At 41.8% G+C, this 26,362-nt stretch overlaps 2 protein-coding genes across 6 annotated transcripts in view; one reads left to right on the forward strand and one right to left on the reverse strand.

The window, feature by feature from the left end:
* Positions 1 to 53: 53 nt before the first annotated feature.
* Positions 54 to 1,389, forward strand: ndufab1b (NADH:ubiquinone oxidoreductase subunit AB1b). Its single transcript, XM_058048717.1, has 5 exons — positions 54 to 278; positions 732 to 848; positions 939 to 1,026; positions 1,096 to 1,202; positions 1,268 to 1,389. Exons 1-4 carry the CDS (start codon positions 72 to 74, stop codon positions 1,185 to 1,187), a joined length of 504 nt encoding a protein of 167 aa, XP_057904700.1. The 5' UTR covers positions 54 to 71; the 3' UTR covers positions 1,188 to 1,202; positions 1,268 to 1,389.
* Positions 1,390 to 2,535: 1,146 nt separating this feature from the next.
* Positions 2,536 to 26,362, reverse strand: part of LOC131102972 (trinucleotide repeat-containing gene 6A protein-like) — a 47,929-nt gene continuing 24,102 nt past the window's right edge. For 3 of the 5 annotated variants that reach the window (XM_058048716.1, XM_058048712.1, XM_058048713.1), the window contains 19 exons: positions 25,854 to 26,335; positions 25,548 to 25,679; positions 25,324 to 25,476; positions 21,035 to 21,223; positions 20,785 to 20,954; positions 19,845 to 19,922; positions 19,353 to 19,514; positions 16,919 to 17,020; positions 16,672 to 16,818; positions 16,502 to 16,582; positions 14,853 to 15,027; positions 14,634 to 14,774; positions 13,498 to 13,665; positions 13,286 to 13,426; positions 13,097 to 13,204; positions 12,747 to 12,977; positions 10,982 to 11,073; positions 10,752 to 10,888; positions 2,536 to 9,791 (listed from right to left, as the gene is read on the reverse strand). In XM_058048716.1, coding sequence (XP_057904699.1) covers positions 9,443 to 9,791; positions 10,752 to 10,888; positions 10,982 to 11,073; positions 12,747 to 12,977; positions 13,097 to 13,204; positions 13,286 to 13,426; positions 13,498 to 13,665; positions 14,634 to 14,774; positions 14,853 to 15,027; positions 16,502 to 16,582; positions 16,672 to 16,818; positions 16,919 to 17,020; positions 19,353 to 19,514; positions 19,845 to 19,922; positions 20,785 to 20,954; positions 21,035 to 21,223; positions 25,324 to 25,476; positions 25,548 to 25,679; positions 25,854 to 26,335 — 3,238 coding nt within the window. In that variant the 3' untranslated portion in view covers positions 2,536 to 9,442. The remainder of the gene's footprint in view (positions 9,792 to 10,751; positions 10,889 to 10,981; positions 11,074 to 12,746; positions 12,978 to 13,096; positions 13,205 to 13,285; positions 13,427 to 13,497; positions 13,666 to 14,633; positions 14,775 to 14,852; positions 15,028 to 16,501; positions 16,583 to 16,671; positions 16,819 to 16,918; positions 17,021 to 19,352; positions 19,515 to 19,844; positions 19,923 to 20,784; positions 20,955 to 21,034; positions 21,224 to 25,323; positions 25,477 to 25,547; positions 25,680 to 25,853; positions 26,336 to 26,362) is intronic. The other 2 variants (XM_058048714.1, XM_058048715.1) reach the window with 2 other exon arrangements.

The raw sequence follows: 26,362 nt of genomic DNA on the forward strand, positions 1-26,362 counted from the left end.
AATAAATGCGACTATTGGGTTACGCATGCGCACTGCTAAGCCCTTGACCCCGCTTCTTCCTCTCGCGGTGCATGCTGGGTCACAGCAGCTGCAAGTTCTCCCCCGTCATGGCGTCCCGTGTCCTGCACCAGTGCGTCCGCTCTCTCGCCCGGCCCTCGCTGAGGCTTCTCACCGCTAACCCGACGGTGAGAGCCGCCCCGGCCCCTTTAGCGGCAGCCGTCCGACCTCTCTCCTTCGCCGCAGGCAGCCGGAGGACGCGGTGGCTCGGGCAGAGCCGGGTGAGTGGCCGCTATCATTGAGCTGTTATGGCCTAGCTTGCCAATGACCTACCGACGCCTTTCAAAAAGTGTTACGGTAACGCAGCCTGTTAAAAGTGTGTGGTAACACGGCAGGTTGTTTATTCTTTTTCACAATTAAATACATTTTTTTTTAGAAAAAAATGAGAATTTATTATGTATAATTACAAAGCTTATTGGCTAGCTTGCTAGCAATGTTGTGCATCATCTCGAGGCTGTTATTGACTATTTCCTGTGCGGCTTAAAATGTAAATAAATACATTAGTTGTCATTGGCGGCCATATATTTAAATGTATTTTGTCAAGTATTTTGATATAATTCACAATGACCTTTAAAAGTGAACTTAATTTGAACGTTTGAATGCATACTTTTGTTTTGCACAACTGACTGACTGTCCTCTTAACTGTGATTGGCACCCCCCCCCCTCCCCTCCAGATCTCATCAGGTGTGTTGTGCCGACAATATGGAGACCTGCCCCCCTTAACTCTAGAGACCATCAAAGATCGTGTCATGTACGTGCTCAAGCTCTACGACAAGATCAACCCCGAGAGTGTGAGTGGATTTTACTGAAGATGACCTTCATTTATTCAGCATCGCTTTATTATATTATTATTATTATTATTATTATTATTTCTTACACAGCTGCAAGCATCCTCCCACTTTATGAAAGATCTGGGTCTGGACAGCTTGGACCAGGTGGAGATCATTATGGCCATGGAGGATGAGTTTGGTGAGAGTCTGAATGTCCCTTCCGGGTTTCCTTGTTTGCTGGCTTGTTGACGTTTGTTTTCCATGCCAGGCTTTGAGATTCCCGACGGGGAAGCGGAGAAGTTGATGACGCCGGCGGAGATCGTACAGTACATCGCAGACAAGAAGGACGTTTATGAATAATCTGTTGGATAAGAGGTAAGTCTCTCATATGTTTGGACCCCCCCGCCTATATTTTGACAATTGTGTTGTTTTTCACACAGCGTGACCAACGGGACACCAAATTTCTTGACTTCAATGTTCTTCAATGTTCTATCTATATGTCACCCCCCCCTCCCTGCAATGTATCATTTCTTCAGAGTTGATCAATAAAAGACATAACATACATTTGTCATGTTGCCTTTTATTAGGGCCAGTTTTTTTCCACAAATGCTTAACATAAATATTAGTGTAACATGCATAGTAAAAACATTTTAATTCTAGTTTAAAGAAAATACAGTAGAACCTTGGTTAGCGTGTTTTTGGGTCAACATAAACTGGCACCAAAATTTTACAATATTGGCGTACAATATTTAATGAGTGTCATTGTTAGCGGTTTGCCAATACAATGGAAAAAACAGAAGTCATTAGTGGTTGACGCTTGTTCTTCCTCCACAGTAAGGACACAAGTCTCAAATGTCAACAAAACACATTTGTAATAGTTAGTCATGTAAAAACAAACATTTAAGGTTACTTTTACCTTCACTGAAGATGTTGCCAAAGGCGATTTGGCAGTAAGATCAACATAGACACCGCCTTCCTGTTTTGCCATGAGTTATTTCCTAAACTAGCGACCTAAACGGTAGCCTTCAAGTTATTTCCTTTAAACTTAAATAGCAAAAAACTTACCACTTCCACACGGATAGGGAGGATAACTATTAACAGTTATTTAACCTTTAACATGAACATTAATCAAACTTAATATTTTTTTCTGGGTACATGATACCATACAGCATCCATATCAAACCCAAAAACTTACCACTTCCACACGGATAGGGAGGATAACTATTAAAAGTTATTTAACCTTGAACATGAACATTAATCAAACGCAATTATTTTTTTCTGGGTACATGATACCATACAGCATCCATATCAAACCCAAAAACTTACCACTTCCACACGGATAGGGAGGATAACTATTAACAGTTATTTAACCTTTAACATGAATATTAATCAAACTTAATATTTTTTTTCTGGGTACATGATACCATACAGCATCCATATCAAACCCAAAAACTACCACTTCCACACGGATAGGGAGGATAACTATTAACAGTTATTTAACCTTTAACATGAACAGTAATCAAACAATTTTTTTTCTGGGTACATGATACCATACAGCATCCATATCAAACTTGCACTAACATTAAACTTTCATATCAAGGCGGGGGCCTCAAACTAGTGTCCTGTGGGCCATATTTGGCCCGCGGGCCGCGTGTTTGAGACCCCTGCCTTAATACAAGGAGTAAAAAAAAAAAAATAGTCAGTAAGGTGATTGTTAGTCTTTTATTGAGGGTTGTACCCAAGTTATACAGCTTTGTATGCTGGCTGAAAAGGGCCAGAGGTTACAAACAGTAATCAGTATTACGAGTACAGCCAACAGAAGACCTACTACCTACAAACTCTACACCTTTAGTACAGATTCTCTTAAGAGCACTAAAAATTCAGAAAAATAAGGAGGAAAAAAAAAAATACTGAACAAACCCAAGCAACAAAAAAAAAAAAAGTAAAAATCTTAAATGAAACCAAAACAAGACAGCATCAGAGGAGACATTCATATTAGAGCACACTGGAGTTGGTTTTTACACCTTGTAATAAATCAGGCGACTTCGTTTATTTTGTTTGTTTTTTTTTTAATTTTTTTATACATACCCAAATAAAGATTGTCCTTCAAAAAGTGCAGTTCCCACCCCGCCCCATAAACCCCCACCCAAAAAAAAAAATTCAGATAAAATCCTTTGATGACCCGAGGAAGACGTTTGAAAATAAAGTTACTTCCTGTTGTATCGAGGAGAGGAAGACACCCCCCCCCCCGGTTTGATTATAGACGCTGTCAGTATAGATTCTTATATATATATTTTTTTCTATAATAGATTCAACAGTCTCCCAACGCAATGTGCATAATAGGTGATCCAACTAGACACGGTGGATTGATAGAATCTCTATAAAAAAGTCGTGTAAAATTTGCACTTTCAGCAGTCTTGTCGCGGGACTGAAAAACAAAGACCCCCCGCCCCCCCATACACGTTCTGCTACAACTGGCCCGGCTGTTGCTAGGTTTTTTTTTTTTTTTTTAATTACTAGTAGCAGTACGATTCAATGATGGCACAAGTTTGAGGAATATTATTAGGAATCCCATTCATTTTTTTTTGTTTTTTCTTGATTTTTTGGGGATTTAAAAATTAAAAAAAATAAAATAAAATAAAAAACCCAAGTTGGACATGGAAGCTTGGGTTCGACACTCCACTGCATAGTCTCTCTGAGCGACACACCCACCCTCATCTTTGTGCTGGTTAGACTAAAGCTTTTTCAGGGTTTTTGCGCATATTCATACTAAAAAAAGACAGCAGAATCATCACAGTTTTTATGTTTGCTTTTTTTTTCTTGTGTTTTTGTGTGTAAGATTTAAAAAAAAAAAAAAAAAAAGCAACTAGCATTTTTTTTGATCAAGATAGATGCCACTGGGTGTTACAATATTTGCTCACAGAAGAGTTCAGTCAAGAGGAAACCAAAAAAAAAGACTCACATTATTTTTTTTTTAAATAGTAAAAAGTAGTATCACCTGCCAGCCCCCCCCCACGTTTTCATCTTCCAGCCCCGCCCCTCCCCGCCTGCATGGGAAGCTGCTTGGCAGCCCTGGAGATTGTACAGTGCTCAAAGGTGGTTCTCGCTCACTTGAAAAGATTTTTTTTTCCTTACATCGTCCCTTTTTTTTTGTGTTTTGTTTTTTTTGTTGCAAAAAAAAAAAAAATAAAATACTCGCTCATCTTCAAGCATTCGCCACATTATCCGGATTCTTAAATACGCACACCGCCGTAATCCCTTTCCTCGCCCCCCAAATTTGGCATAATGGTGTTCCCAAACACACTACATACGTTAAAATGGAGATAAAGTGAGTAACATGCAAGTCTGCTAGCTAGCCTGCGAGGGGGGTTGGGGGTGTCCAACCTGCGGCACGGGGGACAACAACAAACTCATAGTGGCCCACATTAAAATGTTAAACAAGGATTAGGAAAGTAAAACAGTACCCCGCCCCGAATATAAGAAGCCCGTTTGTTCCCTTCCGACTAGAGCTGCAGCAATTAATCGATGATACATTAATCAACGATTATTTTGGTATTCAAGTAATGCTTTTCATTTAAAAAAAAAAAAATGTAAACGTGCTCATTTTCGGCCTTCCTTTCCTTTGTGTTTTTACGGAAAAAAAAATTTCACACACACAGCCTAACCGATGCCTTGATTAATTGAAGCTTCAGATTAATTAATCACTTATACTTTGCGGAAATAAGATTTTAATTACTGTTATTTCCCCGACTATAAACTGCGACACGCTTTGAAGCCTGTGGTTTAAACGATGATTACGGCTTATTGACGGTGTAAAGAACTACAGTTCCCATGATGCTTAGAGTGCCGGAACGGAAAAGTAGCGCACTTGAGCAATAGAAGCTAATATCACATGTTTTGATCTGACAAATCTTAAGTTTATTACTGCAGCGGCGCTTGAACTTCAATGTAAAAAAAAAAAAAAAAAAAAAGCATCGGCGGCAACGAGTGAAACAGGAAGTGTTGAGTATATCTTGGTCTAAAAATTTAATAATAAAAATTAAAATAACGCCCCCATTCTTCCAAGTTTGGACACCCCCGATCTTAAGTGTCGACACAGACAGAGACATCGAGGAGGACAAAATCCGACATACATACGTAGACGCGGCCTTTGAGCCATGAATCCTTCTGTGGCCGCCATATTGGATGTGGCAGTACACCTTCCACAGGTTAAGACAACAACGTGCTTTTGATTGCATTTGGCCGGGAAACGTGTCACAATCACAACTGAACACCGACGTCCTGCAGCGAAACCCAAACCACAATGTTTTGCTAGCTTAGGCTAGCTAACTAGCATAGTTACATTTCATAATCTGGGCGTCAACTTATTTTCACTTCTAATCCGACATACTTTGGACTTATTTCCTAGCGTGGAATGTTAAGAACAGTGGTATTACTTCAAACGGGGAATAATTAGCAACAGTGGGTATCTTGGGGTACATAAATAAACAGTAGCAAGGCTGACGGTGTTTACAGAAGCGTTTGAACGCATCTTTACTCACCAGCGGACGGGCTGGTCGGTCATCTTGGTTATCGTAGAATACACGTCCCGCGGGGGGTTTTCCTGCGTGACACAGTTTTAAAACTTCCCAGGATCGGTCGCGCCACGGGGAAGTTACCACTTCCACACAAAATAGGAGAACTCATTCATTCATTCATTCATTTTTTACCGCTTATCCTCATGAGGGTCGCGGGGGGTGCTGGAGCCTATCCCAGCTGTCTTTGGGGCGAGAGGCGGGGTACACCCTGGACTGGTCGCCAGCCAATCACAGGGCACATATAGACAAACAACCATTCACACTCACATTCATACCTATGGACAATTTGGAGTCGCTAATTAACCTAGCATGTTTTTGGAATGTGGGAGGAAACCGGAGTACCCGGAGAAAACCCACGCATGCACGGGGAGAACATGCAAACTCCATACTGAAATGATCGAGGGTGGGGAAAGACAAAATAAGAAGCCAAAAAGTTACCACTTCCACACAAAATAGGAGAACTCATTCATTCATTTTTTACCGCTTATCCTCATGAGGGTCGCGGGGGGTGCTGGAGCCTATCCCAGCTGTCTTTGGGGCGAGAGGCGGGGTACACCCTGGACTGGTTCGCCAGCCAATCACAGGGCACAATATAGACAAACAACCATTCACACTCACATTCATACCTATGGACAATTTGGAGTCGCTAATTAACCTAGCATGTTTTTGGAATGTGGGAGGAAACCGGAGTAAACCCACGCATGCACGGGGAGAACGTGCAAACTCTACACAGAGATGCCCAAGGGTGGAATTGAACCCTGGGTTAATAATACTTCTATACAAAAAAGTGTTTTTTAATGCTGAAATATATTAAAGAGCATGAATAAAAAGGTATTGGGTCAATTTCCTTGCTTTTAGTTTATAGGACAGATTTGCCACATCCAACATGGCCACTCAGTAGGGGCGTCTACGTATGTATGTACGTCTTATTTGTCAAACCGATGCGGGATCAGTGCTAAAAAAACAAGCCAACAGACAAGCGAGCTGATCCAGGATCAGGCACAGGAGGCAAGCTGCTTATCAATGACGAGCCAATCAACCAATCAAAAGCCGATTCTCTTTTTCACCGTGTGGTGTGGAAAACATGCATCTCCTTTTTTTTTTTTTTTTTTTTACTTTTCTCCACATCATACAAATATTTTGGCGTTTTTTTCTGATGTATTATGAGAGAAAAAAAATAAACATAAAAAAAGAGATGCATATTTTTTAGTGACCAAAAAGAAGCGGTTGACTCAAACTTGATACACTGAAGCGTCATCACACTAACACTTCTCCACTTTACACACACACACAAACAAACGCACGCCGCCTCCTCAACCGATGGTTCAATCCAATCGGCTTTTTGCTCTGCGCTCTTTAAAAATCCACCCAAGTGCAAAAATCCAAGGCTCCTCAGTTCAACACGTCAGTTAAGTTCACAAAAAAAAATAATAATAATAATAATAAAGGTTCAGATGTTCCTCTTGTTAAAATAAGCAAAAAAAAAAAAAAAAAGAAGAAGTGGAATTAAGTAAACTAATTGAATTATTTGGTAGAGCGCAGGTGAAATACTGGCACACTCACACACACACACACACACACACACACACGTGTCAAGTCTGGCTAATACTCAAGGTTCTGTGTCACTACGTACGCTTTGTTAAATAGTCACTGCTCAGCTTAAAAAGTACGAGAGTCGTACTTGTGAAATTAAAAATCTACAGCGGCTGAGATGGGGAAGAAAGGAAGGGGGCGTGGGGGGGTAAATAATACACACGTAATGAATCGTTTAAGGTCCATGGCTTCGCTAATGCTCACGTGCACTGAAGCTTTTTTTTTTGTCGTTTTTTAAAGTTAAATTGTGCATGAAAGGAGCCAAGCCATCACAGCTAAAGATCTATTGACTTACATTCACACATTATTGAGGGGTAAGATGGGGGGGCCCCCCCATCACCCACAAAAAAAAAAAAAAAAAAAAAAAAAAGGAGGTGGGGGGGCGCAACACGGCACAACAATACAATCATATTCCTTTTGTAAACAGGTAGAAGCCACTTGACTTGTTGCATCTGCGGACACAATTGGGATCAAGGCAATGAAATGTGGACGACTTTTGCACGGTTTAAAACATCAAAAAAAATTCAACAAAAAAAAAAAAAATTTTTTTTTAAATTAAAAAAAAAAATGACATGTCGCTTTCTTCTCCCCCCCCCAAAAAAAACACTGTGGCAATGAGAGCGAAATATATTTTAAAAAGCAAGTATTTCGCATGTCGCGGTACTGACTGAAACATTTAAAATATTTTCTAGGACGCGGACCAAAATATATATTTATATATATATATATATATATATATATAATAATAATAATAAAGAAAACAAAAATGCCTCTCAGTAGGCTATGAGAAGCTACAGTATGCATAGATTCGCCTTTCTCTTGGTTTGTAGAACATGAGCACTCACACAGCACACTCCCTCCCCACAATACTGTTGATTCGAACATCATGGAGGAGACACACACACACAAACACACACACACACACACACTTGGACCCCCCCAACCCTCAAAAGACAGCATACTGAAAGCAGTGTGTTGAGCTTCTCCAGCTTAAAGCAGTTATTTGGCAGAGAAAAGAAACTTACAGACCTATACATAGTTTTCAGTGCTAGAAGTTGGATTTTCCTTTCCTACAAGGAGTAGTAGTTTTTTTTTTTTTTGTATGTGTTTTTTTTTTTTTTTCCGTCAACTATAAGGTGGGGAAAACTGGCTTGATTTCCTGAGAACCATTGCTGGTTATTTTAGCAGACAAAAAAAAAAAAAAGAGGAATAATTCAAATAACCAACACCATGGCCAAAAAAAAAAACACTGATCCGAATTCCCAGAGTTACAAAGCATCGTCTTCATACATGATAATTTTTTTTTTTTTTTTTTAAATTTTTATGACTTTTTTTCAAAGTTTTTTTTTCACTTTTTTAAATCTTTTTTCTTTGCATTTTTCTGTTTTACTCCGTCTTCTCGTTAAAATGAAGAATGAACACACGTTCCGCCTCCTAAGTCTTGTAAACAAGAGGTTGCAGTGTGGCACCTCCAAAACATTGAAAGCCTATTCTGAAAGTGCTGTTCCCACCCCCCCCCCCCTTTTGCCCTTTGCTAGAGGGCGTGAAGGGAGGGCTTGCTAGATAGGCCCCGCCCTCCTACATTATTAGGGAAGGCGGGGCTTGCTAGTCCCAGCTGCGGCTACAGTCCTTTGCACTGCAGAGCTCGACGTTCTTTAGTTTTTAAACAAAAAAATTGGTGCAATACTTATTTTTTTTTTTAAATGTCACTTACTATCACCAGATAATTCTCCTAAGTCAGCTCTTTTTTTTTTTTTTCTTCAACTTATCTGTTGATCTTGAACTCCACGTAAGGTAGGCGTGCCAAGGCAAGAGAGGAGCGCACACAGTCGCACACACACACACACACACACACACATTCGGTACATCCATGCATACACGGTAAGGACCTCAATGAGTAAACAGCTACACTGGAAAAACTGGCTGCTCCCTCTATATTGCAGATTATATATACTGTATATACTGAAGAAAAAAAAAAACACATTCAGTGCAAAGTTAAAAAAAGCTCATACTCCAACATTGTCAGCAAATAAATGCAAAAAAAAAAAAATTGGAATTCAAATAAACATGACGAATGAAACAAAAAAATATATAATAATAATAATAATAATGAGCTCGATTGAAGCTTTTTTTTCGGTCTGAAAGAGCACTACCTGGAAGCAAGTATCCATCCGTTCACATTATAGAATTGGCCTGCAGGATTCAAGTATTTCGACTGATATGTTTTTGGGCTAAAACAAAGTGGACATATGTGCAGATAGAGATAGATAGAGAGAGAAACGTAACTTGTTTTCCACAGGGGGTGACCCCGTTTTTTTTGTTTGTTGAATATTACGAGTAGCGCCGTAAGCGTTTACAACGACTACTTTTGCTTTTCATTCTTGCTGATTATTGAGAACGCTCCACTGACCCCCTTTTTGCCGTTGATGGGGAGCCCCCCCGGGGTCACATGGAGTCGCCGCTGCCCGTCAGGTGATCCACCGGAAGGAAGGAAGTGATTGGAGAAGGGCTGCCGATTCTCGCCGCCTCGGTGCCGCCGGGGTTCCCCCACAGGCTACTGGAATAGTTGGGACCGCCCCACAGGGAGGAGGCGTGGAGGTCGCTGCTGTTCCACTGGCTGGGTTCGGCAGCGCGGCTGGGGAAAGGGTGGGACTGATCCATCCTGCTCTGGGAGGAGCCAATGGCCTGCCAGGCCGAGGAGGGAGTGGCCAGTGACTGCCCTTGTGCAAAGAAACGGTTTATTTCCTCCTCGCTGGCAAACTTGGCCAGGATAGTAGTGTTCCCCAAAACACACCTGCACACAGGAACAGGAAATAACATGCATTAAACCAGGGGTGCTCATTAAGTCGATCGCGGAGGTGGTACTGGTCGATCGCTGGTCGATCGCTGCGTGACATTAAAAAAATATCCCAGTATCAATGCCGTCACTTGATTGATATACAGGGCATCCATTCAGATGACAACTGAATGTTGCCCTTCGGGCGACCAATCAAATCAAACGACGTCTCTAAGTGCAGCAGAACTTACGATGTCAGCCTATCATCCATCCCCGTTACTTGATTGACATACAGGACAACCAATCAGATGACAACTGAATTTTGACCTTTAGGTCACCGCTCATGCGTAAACAACGATGCAAAGTGCTAAGCTAGTCGGCGAATTGCGTCAGATTTTAAAGCCCTCGCTAAAGTTTATGGTCACTAAAATGAGTGAAGGAGCTGGACCAAGTAAAAAGGCAAAAACTGGACCAAGTAAAAAGGCAAAAAACATATCACTTCCATACGGATATGGAATATTATACGGATATTATGATACGGATATTATCCATGACTGATAAACATTTGGAAGTGTGCTTGAGGCTGGCTATCAGCAGCTACTGTCCGGACTATGCATCCCTGGCTGGTTCAATTCAGTGCAAGTCATCAAAGTAAACTCAGGTAATTACAAAAAATGTTAATAGTTAATTATGTGTGTTTTGCAATATTGGCTCATTTGGTTATGTAAGGTACATCAACATACATTGTACGTACAAATAATCCTCAATACATTTGAAAATAAATAGATGTTTTGCATTTTTGTAGTGGGTAGATCATTTTGACTCGGTCATTTTAAAAGTAGCTCGCATGCTGAAAAAGTGTGAGCACCCCTGCATTAAACAGAATCAGAATTAACTCCAGTCAACTGCACATATTCAATTAGAAACTACCTATAATTGTCATAATTATGTAATCATATACAATGTAATGCTCCTTACATGTGCAGGCTCTTTTGGGCCTTGGCAGCCTCATCCTTGGAGTTGTAGCACACCACAGCGCTACCATGCGGGGTGAGGTGGAATGTGGTCAGAGGGCCGTGCTGCATACACAGAGTCCTCAGAGTAGAGCCGTCGATCTAAGGGGATGGAACCATCGGGTCAGTTAAGTCACACATGAAGAAGAAATGACGCAGCAATTCATTAAAAGGGGGGGGGAGGGGTGCATATACCTGAGGTGTGAGGTTTTTCAGAACTAGCCATTGCGTTCTCCCTGAGCTGCTGCTGCTGCCGCCACTGCTGCTGCTGTCGCCCCAACTGGAACCTGGGAATGGATGGAGATTTTAACACCCAAAAAAACATTTCACGACATCATCTTCTCAAAGGACAATTTGCAGTGGATGTTACATCTATACTGCGCTACAAAAGCTGTACACTGACTTCTTTAAAAAAAAGTATATCCAAATTTCATTTTTGCAATTTGTGCGGTTTCACTCTAAAAAAAAAAAAAAAAATCAAAACATCATGCTGTTTTGTTGTACAGTAAACCTCGGATATATCGGATTCAATTGTTCCCACTGGTTTTGTCCGATATAAGCGAAATCCGTTATATGCGTATACCGGAAAATGTCCGTTTTACGCATATATCGGATTTATATCCGGTATATGCGTAAATCGGATTTTATCTGTTATAAAAAGGCACTTCCTTGACTATGTTTCCAATGTACCTGGACGCGCAGGCAACGCTGCAAACGCTGCAAATGACGTCGTATAGCGGCCTGTCACGATTCGGCGAATCGGAGCGCCACGATGCGGCCATGCGATATATGCGAGGGAAATTTAATGGAAATGCATTGGAACGGGACTGGAGATTTTTGTCCGAAATAGGCGAAATCCATTATAAAAAATCCGATATATGCAATGATTTTTTATTGGAAATGCATTACAGAAAAATTGGTTCTTTTTTATCTGTCCGTTGTGAGCGAATTTCCGATATATCCGAGTCCGATATATCCGAGGTTTACTGTATCAGTAAAAAAAGGAAATTTTTATTTAAAAGGAAATTTTAAGTATTTAAGAAAACATGGCTAATAAACTAAACTACAAATAAAGCATTCATAAGTAATATTCTGGGCGTTAGTAATGTTACTTTAATATTCAGCGAGACACAAGACACACCAGACCTGATTGCCCTTACTGTCCCTTTAAAAAAAGAACAAAACTGATATCTAAAAATGCATTTTGTGATCAATTGTAAACACTGAAATATTTTTGATTTGCCAGCAGGGCTGCACGGTGGTCTAGTGGTTAGCGCGCAGACCTCACAGCTAGGAGACCAGAGTTCAATTCCACCCTCGGCCATCTCTGTGTGGGTTTTCTCCGGGTACTCCGGTTTCCTCCCACATTCCAAAAACATGCTAGGTTAATTAGCGACTCCAAATTGTACATAGGTATGAATGTGAGTGTGAATGGTTGTTTGTCTATATGTGCCCTGTGATTGGCTGGCCACCAGTCCAGGGTGTACCCCGCCTCTCGCCTGAAGACAGCTGGGATAGGTTCCAGCACCCCCCGCGACCCTCGTGAAGATAAGCGGTAGAAAATGAATGAATGAATGAGTTCCCCTCCTATTTTGTGTGGAAGTGGTAACTTTTTGGCTTTTTATTTTGTCTTTCCCCACACTCGGTCATCTTCTGTGTGGAGTTTACATGTTCTCCCCGTGCATGCGTTTGGTTTTCTCCGGGTACTCCGGTTTCCTCCCACATTCCAAAAACATGCTAGGTTAATTAGCGACTCCAAATTGTCCATAGGTATGAATGTGAGTGTGAATGGTTGTTTGTCTATATGTGCCCTGTGATTGGCTGGCCACCAGTCCAGGGTGTACCCCGCCTCTCGCCTGAAGACAGCTGGGATAGGTTCCAGCACCCCCCGCGACCCTCGTGAGGATAAGCGGTAGAAAATGAATGAATGATGTTGGGAGTGTGTTTTGCGACATCTCACCAGGTGTGTAGGTGGAGTCACTGGAACCCCACCCACCCAGCCTCAGGGCGGAGCCATCCCAGCCGGAGGAGGCGGCGCTGGGCTTTTGACTGGTGAGGCCAGGCGGAGGTCTGGAGGGGGCCGCCACAGACAGCGGCTTGGGAGGCAGGGGGACCTTCCACAGCTCGTGGGCCAGAGAGGAGTTAGACACAGAACCACCGCCGGGAGACCACTTTGACTCACTGGGTCTGGCTGCAGGGGGGGGGAGGGGGGGGGGGGGGACACGGACAAGGAAACGCAAACAATTTTTACCTGGTGGGGGGAAAAGGAACGCTGGAGAAATGCGGAATATGCATTTTTGAATTCCACACCTGAAGTGCTTTGTGCTGTACTGGTGAGGGAACCGCTGTGGCTGGAGGCACGAATGGATGACCAGGCACTGTTAGAAGGCATCGTGGTGTTTAGTGATGAGGATGGCCCTGGGACACAGAGAGGGGGGGCGTTAGGCACAAAATTTAATAAAATTATTATTAAAATAATATTTTGGCTTACTGACTCACCATTGTTCCTGTCCCTGAGGTGGTCTGTGTCACGGACGGTGTTGATGGAGAGGTTATTGATGACACTACCAGGAGTCACATAAGGGTCGGTCTCGGGGTCAATGTCGGGGTAACCTTTCCAAGGTTCACCGGGTCGGAACTCTGCACACGCGTAGACACAGCCGTGAGCTCATGTTTTGTGTGTGTGTGTTCGAATATTGACGGGCGTGTACCTGGGGGCCAGGTGACGGTGTTTCCATGGGGCGGGGGGGAGTTGGCACGAGACGGCCAGCCATCACCCACTGAGCCCATTGATTGGCCGGCGGGACTCAAGGGAGATGGGCCAGGGGACAGGAAGTCATAAAAGGAGTCCTCCAGACGCATCCCTGACGAAATAGCACCTGTAGGAGAAACAAATGAAGCTCAAAATGCTTGATGTTGGTTGGAAGTGACAAATTTAGGGCCCTATAATTTCCGCGTTCGCGGAATCGCGGACGGAATCACGGAATTAGACAATAAAAACGGAAATTATTTTGAATGCGGAATATCGCGGAAATGCTGTTTTCATGAGAAAGAGGAACATAAACCTGGGGAATCGTTCCCGGAGGTCGGTAATCAATGTGACACAATACCTGCCTACCGCCCTTTTTCAAACATGGCACTCCCCCCGTCTGCGAAGAAGTTGCGCAATACCACGCTAACGCCGAAATACAGAGCCGAGCAGTACCCAGGTGACATGTTATTTTGTACTTTCTGTCAACACTCAGTTGACTGGAAGCGAAAAAACACATGTGATGACCACTTGTTATCCAAAAGTCATCTAAAAAAAAAAAAAAAAAGAAACGCATAGCACTAACGCTAGCAGGCAGCCCCGACAGACATGCGTTACTGCCTCGTTCAAGTCAGCGGACTTAAGAAAAGACTTTGTCGAGGATTTTGTGCGCATGTGTGCTGAGGCCGACATCCCCTTGGAGAAGTTGGGAAAAATACGTCCTTTTCTCGTGAAGCACTGCCTGAAAATGCCAGCAGCCTCCGACAACTTCACCTCCCCCGAGTGTACCGAGTGCAATGTTGTGTTACATGATGCAGTAGTAAAGTATTGAGGAAAAGTGCAATATTGTGTCGCCTCAATGAATGTAAGTTCATTTCTAATTAATTAGTGTGCACTTTATTCATAAACATTATTAAAACGCACTCTTTTGTGGTAAAATGAGTAAAAGGTAAAACAAAAATGGAATTCCAAAAAATTAAAACGGAAAAAACAAAATTTGGGAAAAAATTAAAACGGAATTTATAGGGCCCTACAAATTGTACTCATAGGATGGATCAATTTATCACAATCTCCCAAAGTATATTATCAATTGCATACCAGATTTGCTGTTCTGCTCCAGAGGATCAGCAACCCACAGTTTCTTCAGTCTAGACTGGGGTGGCTCTTTGTAGCCTAAAGCTCCGCCAGCATTAGTACCAACACCCATGTCCAAGGATACATTCAGGTTAGAGTTCAAGCCTGATAAGAAGAACAGAGGGATCGTTTATTGAAATGAACGATACATATTAATAGTCGATATGTTATAGAAGAACCTACTTAAAGGGAAGTTGCTGAAGGATCCAAGGGTAGAGGCGTCCTTCTGCATGTCAGGGCTGTTGTGGGGCAAGTAGTTATCCAGGTATGGTTTCAGGGCTGGGGACTGTTTCAGCAAAGAAGGGTCGAGATGACGCGGTGGCTGCATCATTGATGGAGATGAACCGATGGGACGCGTCTGAAAGGTAGGGGGCAAACTGTTTAAAAAAAAAATAAAAAAATAGCGACAGAATATGCAGCAATGAACCAATGGGACTCGTCTGAAAGGTAGGGGGGCAAAATTCATTCATTCATTTTCTACCGCTTTTTCCTCACGAGGGTCACGGGGGGTGCTGGAGCCTATCCCAGCTGTCTTGGGGCGAGAGGCGGGGTACACATTGGACTGGTGGCCAGCCAATCACAGGGCACATATAGACAAACAACCATTCACACTCACATTCATACCTATGGACAATTTGGAGTCGCTAATTAACCTAGCATGTTTTTTTTGGAATGTGGGAGGAAACCGGAGTACCCGGAGAAAACCCACGCATGCACAGGGAGAACATGCAAACTCCACACAGAGATGGCCGAGGGTGGAATTGAACCCTGGTCTCCTAGCTGTGAGGTCTGCACGCTAACCACTCGACTGCTGTGACTGCTGGGTACTCCGGTTTCCTCCCACATTCCAAAAACATGCTAGGTTAATTGGCGACTCCAAATTGTCCATAGGTATGAATGTGAGTGTGAATGGTTGTTTGTCTATATGTGCCCTGTGATTGGCTGGCGACCAGTCCAGGGTGTACCCTGCCTCTCGCCCGAAGACAGCTGGGATAGGCTCCAGCACCCCCGGCGACCCTCGTGAGGATAAGCGGTAGAAAATGAATGAATGAGTTCTCCTATTTTGTGTGGAAGTGGTAACTTTTTGGCTTCTTATTTTGTCTTTCCCCACCCTCGGCCATCTCTAAGTGGAGTTTGCATGTTCTCCCTGTGCATGAGTGGGTTTTTTCCGGGTACTCCGGTTTCCTCCCACATTCCAAAAACATGCTAGGTTAATTAGCGACTCCAAATTGTCCATAGGTATGAATGTGAGTGTGAATGGTTGTTTGTCTATATGTGCCCTGTGATTGGCACAGCCAGTCCAGGGTGTACCCCGCCTCTCGCCCCAAGAAAACAGCTGGGATAGGCTCCAGCACCCCCCGCGACCCTCGTGAGGATAAGCGGTAGAAAATGAATGAATGAGTTCTCCTATTTTGTGTGGAAGTGGTAACTTTTTGGCTTCTTATTTTGTCTTTCCCCACCCTCGGCCATCTCTGTGTGGAGTTTGCATGTTCTCCCCGTGCATGCGTGGGTTTTCTCCGGGTACTTTGGTTTCCTCCCACATTCCAAAAAACATGCTAGGTTAATTGGCGACTCCAAACTGTCCATAGGTATGAATGTGAGTGTGAATGGTTGTTTGTCTATATGTGCCCTGTGATTGGCTGGCGACCAGTCTAGGGTGTACCCCGCCTCTCGCCCGAAGACAGCTGGGATAGGCTCCAGCACCCCCCGCGACCCTCGTGAGGAAAAAGCGGTAGAAAATGAATGAATGAATGAATGAATCTCCTCTTGACTCGTTTCACGTGGACCCAGTCTCGTCGTCTGACACCCCTTCATGTTAAATAATGCTATACCTGCTCGGGTTGTCGTCCCACAGGCATGACTCTCTGGCTCTGAGCCTTCTGTTGTTGTTGTTGCTGCTGGAGGAGAAGACGCTGTAAAGAGAAAACGTAAATGCAAAACACGAAAAAGACAAAACATCTAAGGTGTTTTTTTTTTTTCTTTCATGAATTCAGCACTCTACCTGCAGCTGATTGAGCTGAGACAGCTGGTTGAGCTGTGACAACTGGTTGAGTTGAGAGAGCTGGTTGAGCACAGCGACCTGCTGAGGGCCCAGCAGAGGGTTGAGGGCTCCATTGCCTCCTGGGTATTTCAACAGGGATGGAGGAACCTGGAAACAGACACAAGAGAGTCTAAGTCTGTAATTTCATCATTGGATGTCTATTCATCATCCAGGAACAGTCAAAGAGGTTATATATGGGGGGGGGTACCTGAGGGGGTAGGATGGGAGGAGGCACTTGGTTACGGTAGTTAGGATGAGGGAGCTGAGAGTGCAGTCCACCACGGCCTTGTGCCAACATTGGGTTTACATTCTAGACGCACAAAACAAGGAGAGGAGGAGGGGGGGGGGACATTGTCATAACAGCCAAACAAATTCGGTACAACTCCAGTGAACTAATACATCACATCATCATCGATATACAATATAATAAAATGAGTTCATGCACATTAGAGAACAACAAGCATGTACAGTAAACCTCGGATATATCGGACTCTGATATATCGGAAATTCGCTCACAACGGACAGATAAAAAAGAACCAATTTTTCTGTAATGCATTTCCAATAAAAATTCATTGCATATATCGGATTTTTTATAACGGATTTCGCCTATTTCGGACAAAATCTCCAGTCCCGTTCCAATGCATTTCCATTCAATTTCCCTCACATATATCGGATGGCCGCATCGTGGCGCTCCGATTCGCCGAATCGTGACAGGCCGCTATACGACGTCATTTGCAGCGTTTGCAGCGTTGCCTGCGCGTCCAGGTACATTGGAAACATAGTCAAGGAAGTGCCTATTTATAACGGATAAAATCCGATTTACGCATATACCGGATATAAATCCGATATATGCGTAAAACGGACATTTTCCGGTATACGCATATAACGGATTTCGCTTATATCGGACAAAACCAGTGGGAACAATTGAATCCGATATATCCGAGGTTTACTGTTTAGTTTGTGGCGGAATAATGTGAATTGCATTTCTAAAAATGGTGTTATTGCGACGGGGAAGAAGGCTCACCTGCCGAGAAACACCAGGACTAGAGTGGGCAAGAGAGGGCCCGGAGTCGGGACATGGGATAGGCGGAGCGGAATTGGAAGGGGAAATGGTCATGCTTTGACTGGAGCAGTGCTCATCAGAAGCGGAGAGGGTGACAGACAGCTGCGGAAGCAAAGGCCAGGCGCACGGCAAGCACAGCGCGGGGGGGACACAGAGGCAGCGGACAGAAAGCGGGAGAGGGGGCGAGAGGAGAGGGAGAGAGCCGTTAATTTTGGCGAGGAATGAGTCGGAGGAGAGGGGTGGAGCCATTCGAACAAATATCTTGTTGGGCGGGGTGCAAAGCGTAAAGGAAGCAGCAATAAGTGGAAGAGCAGCAAAGCAAAGACGCCATGATAGCAAATACCAGAAGCTTGAAGAGAAAACATGCCAATAAAGTTTTTTTTTGTTTGTTTTTTTTACAGCCTTGTCAATTCCTGTGTAGTCATCTCTCGTTTGTGTTTAATTACCTCCAGACCCAACCATGATATGTGAATTTCCATAAAGTAAGGATTAAAGTAAGGGGGGGGGGGGGGGGGGGGGGGGGCAGACTTTATATTGTACACGTAACAGTCCACCTGGTATTATTGTATCTGTAAAATTGTCATGCAATCTGCTATTATTATTTATTATTTTATATTTATATTTAAATATTTTAAAAATAATAAAATTTTATAATTAAAATAAAATTAAAATAATCATTATTATATTATAATTATGTAAAATATGCAACTATAACAATATTATTATATATAATTAATATAATAATTAGAATTAATATAATAAATATAATAATCATAATAGTTATAATAATAATATAATAATTATTATTTTATTTTTTATTATTATTATTATGTGCTTGTGTCTCTTTTTTCAGGAGCACTTTGTAAACAACAGACCATGTCAAACAACGAAATTGATACAACCATCAAAAGGTTGGCTCAGGCCATGATGCCAGGCTGTATGTTGAGTTTAAATTAAATACTTTGGAAAGATTGGGCGGGCCGTATTCAAACACTTGGCGGGCCGGATGTGGCCCCCGGGCCGTAGTTTGCCCACCCCTGATATAGACCAAAACTCATATCTCGATATATTTATATTAGATTAGATTAAACGTTATTGTTATTTGCAAAATGCGGTTAGCATCCAACCAGAAGCGCAATTTTATAAGTGCCTTAGTAGTAAGTAAATGTAGAAAAAAAATGGACAGATCTATGTAAAAAAAAAACTATAACAGGCTATGACTATAATAGTGAGGATATGTACAGGGATATAAATGACTATAATATAGAATATCAATGATATTCTGATATTTTTTAACAAACTGAAGTTACAAAAAACATGTTATAGTAAGAGATACATACATCATTTTCCAACATAGTGCTGCACAACTGCAGTGTGTTAGATTAGCCACTGTGGGGCGCAGTAGGACAGACAGCGCATGTCTTACCTGATGCAAATAGCTGCAACCAGTCAACATGTCCAACAACACTCCTTTCATATTTAATGGATACTCGCTTGGTGTCGGTGATGTAACCCCCGCTTGTTACATGCCCCCCCCCCCCCCCATCCCGTGACCCACAATTCCTCACAAGTGCGTTACCTTGTCATAATAAGAGCTGCGATCCATGGTGGACTCTTTGGGGAGCTGGTGTTGAGACCCAGGGTTCTTCCCCATTACTCCGTTAAAATCTCCCATGCTGTCCATGCGCTTGTCCTGCACCATTCCCACACCAGTTTTCATGCAATCGTCAGGAGAATCTCGCTGCAAATGGAAGAAAAAAAAAAAGGAATTGCATTGCTTAATTGTTGAAAACAAAACAAGCCAAGAATGGTTGGATTACATATAAAAAGATGAAAATGTTCATAGCCAATTATGTGAGTTAAAGCCGCCACTCCCGTGCAGCACGTTCCCATGGCATTTCTGACTGACCCGGAAAAACCAGGTGAGGATCGACTCGGTTTGAATAGATTTACAAATGTCGGCATCGAATTCACTAACAGCTTACAATGCAAAACAGCAACGTTTGGAAAAAGAGGAAGGTCTTTAAATACGACATCGTTTGCTGGTGACATGACAAAAAAAATAACTTACAGAAAAGTTCATGTTGTTGAACTGATTCATGAAGTGTTTCATCCACGGCTCGTCTGGTTTGTTGATTGGTTTATTCATCTGAAGCACAAGAAGGGGGAAAAAAAGCACAATAAGATGGAATTGATCACAGCATAAAAAGTGTCAGCATCACAGTGCTGGGGTTAATCCGTAATCAGGAAAAAAAAAGTCGAAAAACACAAACAAAATTTGGTCCATACCCGATCACAGTATGTGAATTTTCCACATATATATTTTGTATTAGAGCGCTGCAGACTTTAAATAGCACCCCTATAGTCACCTTTACACACATAATACTCAATATAGGAGACATAAGAGCAAAATAAGCCATTTAAGATTTAAAATGTGTTCTGGTGCAATTCAAACCTGTAATAAAAGCCTAAAAATAAAAAGCCTGAAAATATTTAATTTCGGCAAAAATACATACTGTAAAATTTGCTTACATATAGTTTTTTTTTTTTAACTAGTAGGCTGTATTATATGGAGGACCAAAACTGCCAAAATAATAAATAAATAAATAAATAAAAGTGAAAATAAAAACAAAAATGAAAAAAAAATCAAATATATACATAAATAAATAAATAAGCAAAAATAAAAAACAAGATTCAAAAATTTAATATTTATTTTTATATATATATTTTTTTATATTTATTTTTGTATTTATTTCTACATTTATTTTTGTATTTATTTTTAATTTTTGAATCTTGTTTTGTATTTTTGTATTTATTTTTGCTTTTATTTATTTATGTATATATTTTTTGATTTTTGTTTTTATTTCCATTTATATTTATTTTTGTGTATTTAATTTTTTTTTTCATTTTTGTTTTTATTTTCACTTATTTATTTATTTATTTATTATTTTGGCAGTTTTGGTCCTCCATAGTATTAAACCACAAAACAGTATTAATAAATATAAACAAACCTTGTTGGATCCTCTATGCTTGTAGTTCCAGGTGTTGTGGTCATGTGACCTGTTGTCCTGCGGGTTGTTGGTCCACATGCCAATCTCGACTTCCTCTTCCTGGTCCCAACTGTTACTCATGGACACATCCTCGCCGCACCAGGTCTCCATCGGCTTGGAACCGAGACCTGCTGAGGAGTGAAAGCAAAAAGCTAAAATATAAAAAGATTCAACTCGGCAAGTTCAAGTTCATCATCCTGTGCAGACCTACCGGACTTATGGCGCCCTCCCCATCCAGATGCTGGTTCTCGGTTATCCCGGGTGGGTTCCTCCCAGCCGGAGTTAGTGTCCACCGGCTTCCCCCAGGCAGATGTTCCGTTGTCGACTGTAACAGGCGCCGCAGAAGAGGGTTCGCCCCATGTTGAGGACTCCTTCTGCGGGGGGTAAGGATCACCCCAACCTGAAGGATACACACAAACATATTTTTATTTTTCATATTTCACACAACATTCAGACAGTTCAGCAATTCACATTAACACCCTTAAAAACACAGGGGTCTCAAACTCAATTTACTTGGGGGCCACTGGAGCTAGGGTCTGGGTGAGACTGGGCCGCATCAGTTTTTCCAAAGAAAAACACATTTATTAAAAACAGAAAAATGAATAAACTTTGCTTTGGTTTCGATTTTCTACAAGAAAAGCTCTGATAAAACATTCCACTGTTCTCAAATATGTTATTTTTTATTTTTCTACACAAAATAAGATGAAAAATAAATAAACAAATCAAGAAAAGTAGCCTCCAAGTTATTTCCTTTAAACTTAAAAAGCCAAAAACTTACCACTTCCACACGGATAGGGAGGATAACTATTAACAGTTATTTAACCTTTAACATGAACATTAATCAAACGTAATAATATTTTTTTCTGGGTACATGATACCATACAGCATCCATATCAAACCCAAAAACGTACCACTTCCACACGGATAGGGAGGATAACTATTAACAGTTATTTAACCTTTAACATGAACAATAATCAAACGTAATAATTTTTTTCTGGGTACATGATACCATACAGCATCCATATCAAACCCAAAAACATACCACTTCCACACGGATAGGGAGGATAACTATTAACAGTTATTTAACCTTTAACATGAACATTAATCAAACGTAATAATTTTTTCTGGGTACATGATACCATACAGCATCCATATCAAAACCAAAAACTTACCACTTCCACACGGATAGGGAGGATAACTATTAACAGTTATTTAACCTTTAACATGAACATTAATCAAATGCAATATTTTTTTCTGGGTACATGATACCATACAGCATCCATATCAAACCCAAAAACGTACCACTTCCACACGGATAGGGAGGATAACTATTAACAGTTATTTAACCTTTAACATGAACATTAATCAAAGGTAATAATTTTTTCTGGGTACATGATACCATACAGCATCCATATCAAACTTGCGCGGGCCGCACTAACATTAAACTTTTATATCAAGGCGGGGGCCTCAAACTAGTGTCCTGCGGGCCACATGTGTTTGAGACCCCTGCTCAAAAGCAAATAGTATCCCTGCAGCTAACCAACGCTGTCATTTGCGATGCTAACGCTCGTCATACGAGTGTATGGATGAGGTCGGGTGTGTGTGTTACAGTTGAGCGATGAGCCCTGCTGCTTTCTCCCACCGCCGGACATGTTTGGGGACAAATGATAGGGCGGCCCGAGGTTCCCCGAGTCCCACACAAAATGTCAGCTTATAGAAATGCATGAAAGACGAGGCCGACGTATTGGCCTGCTCGTGCGTGTTTTTATTTATTTGCACAAAAAGATGGAAATATCCAGAAGATGCATTAACCATCAAATGAAAGCTGCACAACTTGGCCAATTTACTATTTTTTTTTCATCTGCAAACTAGTCACAGAAACAGTGACATGTTAAATTTAACAACAAAAACAAACAACAAAAAGCTGTCCATAGTAATCAATGTATTTCCATTCCCATGGATTCATAACACAGTATATTTCCCCCATCATAGTAGCTGCCTAGTTGGCTCACAAACTTCCTCATTATCCACTTTGCTGCTCCAGTTAGCTCACTAGACAGAGTCCCCGTATAACCCCAACAGCCCCCCCACCCCCAACCCCCCCGCCGCCTCTAGTCTCCTTCACTTTCTCCAGCTTTTTCCACAGAAACCGTTCCCCATTTGCAAATAACACGACCTCCTTCTCCACTACTCTTTCCTGTCTGTCTCACAGCCCGAACAAAAGTCTGGCTTTCTATTGCCAGCCCAATTGGCAAGTCATAGAAAGAAAAAGGCAAAAGAGGCTAATAAAAAGGAGAAGAAGCAGTGGGGGGGGGGGAGCGGGGGATTCATTTATGCTATTAGCATTCTTGAGGGATGACTCAACCAGATTGGCAAAAAGCTCCCAACATTGCAGGAAGAACAATAGTTGTGTGTGTGTGCACATCTTAGATCTTAGTCTGTGCTTCTGAGCAAACTATGGTTTTCTATAGAACTCCTCATGTCGCAATAGTCCTTAAAGTGAATCCTTGAAGATCATATTTCTCAGACATATCTTTGTACTATTACAAGAAGACAGACAAAGGCTTGCACGGACACGTCCATATCAGCCCCATTTCACTATTTCAATATTAGTTCTACGTTTATTGGAGGTTATGTTTGTCTATAAGATTACCCGGCTTGCAATTGTGAGACTCCACACTTGTTATAATGAAAGTGATTTTGATGCATAACGCAAAATAAGATGTTACAGCAGGGGTCTCAAACTCAATTTACTTGGGGCGCCACTGGAGCTCGGGTCTGGGTGAGACTGGGCCGCATCAGGTTTTCCCAAAAAAAAAAAAAAACAATTTTTGGTTCCAATTTTCTACAAGAAAAGCTCTGATAGAACATTCCACTGTTCACAAATATCTTACTCTTTATTTTTCTACACAAAATAAAATGAAAAATAAATTAAGAATAAAGAAAATCAATAAATCAGTAATAAATAAATATAATAATAATAATAAAACAGCAAATAATAAAAACTTAAGAAACCACATATAGTTGGTGGGTAGACAAATAATTTTTTTTCAGATTAAAATGAACAAAGCATTATTAGAGCCCTGTAGACATGACAAAACACGACTATAGTCACATTTATACTTTTTTTTTTATTTACAACATATTGCGCAACTGCAGGGTCTTGACACACGTGCTAACTCGCAAACTAGAGAGCTAGCGACCTAAACGGTAGCCTTCGAGTTATTTCCTTTAAAGTTAAATATCCAAAAACTTACCACTTCCACACGGATAGGGAGGATAACTATTAACAGTTATTTAACCTTTAACATGAACATTAATCAAACGTAATAATAATTTTTTCTGGGTACATGATACAATACAGCATCCATATCAAACCCAAAAACTTACCACTTCCACACGGATAGGGAGGATAACTATTAACAGTTATTTAACCTTTAACATGAACATTAATCAAACGTAATAATAATTTTTTCTGGGTACATGATACCATACAGCATCCATATCAAACCCAAAAACTTACCACTTCCACACGGATAGGGAGGATAACTATTAACAGTTATTTAACCTTTAACATGAACATTAATCAAACGTAATAATTTTTTTCTGGGTACATGATACCATACAGCATCCATATCAAACCCAAAAACTTACCACTTCCACACGGATAGGGAGGATAACTATTAACAGTTATTTAACCTTTAACATGAACATTAATCAAACGTAATATTTTTTTCTGGGTACATGATACCATACAGCATCCATATCAAACCCAAAAACTTACCACTTCCACACGGATAGGGAGGATAACTATTAACAGTTATTTAACCTTTAACATGAACATTAATCAAACGTAATCATTTTTTCTGGGTACATGGTACCATACAGCATCCATATCAAACCCAAAAACTTACCACTTCCACACGGATAGGGAGGATAACTATTAACAGTTATTTAACCTTTAACATGAACATTAATCAAACGTAATAATTTTTTCTGGGTACATGATACCATACAGCATCCATATCAAACCCAAAAACTTACCACTTCCACACAGATAGGGAGGATAACTATTAACAGTTATTTAACCTTTAACATGAACATTAATCAAACGTAATAATTTTTTTCTGGGTACATGATACCATACAGCATCCATATCAAACCCAAAAACTTACCACTTCCACACGGATAGGGAGGATAACTATTAACAGTTATTTAACCTTTAACATGAACATTAATCAAACGTAATATTTTTTTCTGGGTACATGATACCATACAGCATCCATATCAAACTTGCGCGGGCCGCACTAACATTAAACTTTCATAAAAAGGCGGGGGCCTCAAACTAGTGTCCTGCGGGCCCCGCGGGTTTGAGACCCCTGTGTTACAATCACCCATGCGACAAATTGGTCAACACAAATAAACAGCTGGAACATCATTTTCAGCTTTTTGCATTGCATAAAAAAAGTGCAATGCGACAAAGAATTTAACCCGACTTACCAGAACTGCCACTTTTGTCTTGGCCGTGAGGCTGCATCGGCTGAGAAGAATGTGTCGAGCTATGCGACGGGTGTTGAGACGACGGGCTCGTGCCGTCCTGGTCCGACTGGCTCGTTCTGTTCCACATGTTCACAGATCCGCCATTGTATTTACCTGGCAAGATGGTGAATTTGAGATAGTGAGCACCGTGCGTCGACTGCAGTGTTTACAACGGGCGTCCTCACCAGGATCTCCCCAAGCTGCTGTTCCATCATCAATCTCCATCCTTCGACGGATGGACTCTGGGGAAGGCTCCTCCCAGCCAGTTGCTGCTTCGTCCTTCGGGCCCACTGTGGGGATCGGACCACCCAACCAGCCTGATGACAGAATCACACCAATTTATCTATCGTAGTTCATTACATCTCCAAAAATGAAAAACCAGGATGAAGACTTGAAACAGCGGTGCTAGTTAGTACAGTTGCTGGAGAGATGACAACATTCCCTTGAGCAAGGAAAGTCACATGACTAGTATGCACAGGATATTCACTGACCTGTAGGCTTGTTGTTGCCCCGTGACATGTTTGAGTCCGGACCTTTCCCCCACTCGCTGGAAGCATGAGAGGACTTCGAAGTGGACTCGCCCCAGTTCTGGGCACCCTGCTGATTCTTCGCCGGCTCCCCCCAGCTCTGGCTCTTATTTTGAAGGTTAGATTTGTGGACAGGGTCGCCCCAATTGGAGCCAGGGTTCGGAGTGCTCTGGTCTGGAGTATTGGATCCTCCGCTTCCCCCCCAGGTGTTGCTGCTGCTGGTGGTGTTGGTGTTGGTGCGACCCGGCTCGCTCCAGCATCCAGAACCGGAGCGGTCGCTGTCGCTATCCCAGCCTACTGAACCAGCCCCTTTGTGGGAGTCGCCCCAGTGGTTGTTAGAACCCGCTCTGGGACCGTCGCCGCCATTGCCCCAGCTTTCGTCTCCGTTTCCACTGTTGGAGGCCCAGCTCTGCTGCGGTTTGGGCGCATTAGTCCAAGTATTGGATCTGGAAGATAATAAATAATATAATAAT

Source organism: Doryrhamphus excisus, chromosome 15, assembly GCF_030265055.1.
Source record: "Doryrhamphus excisus isolate RoL2022-K1 chromosome 15, RoL_Dexc_1.0, whole genome shotgun sequence".
In the NCBI taxonomy this organism is placed as follows: Eukaryota; Metazoa; Chordata; class Actinopteri; order Syngnathiformes; family Syngnathidae; genus Doryrhamphus; species Doryrhamphus excisus.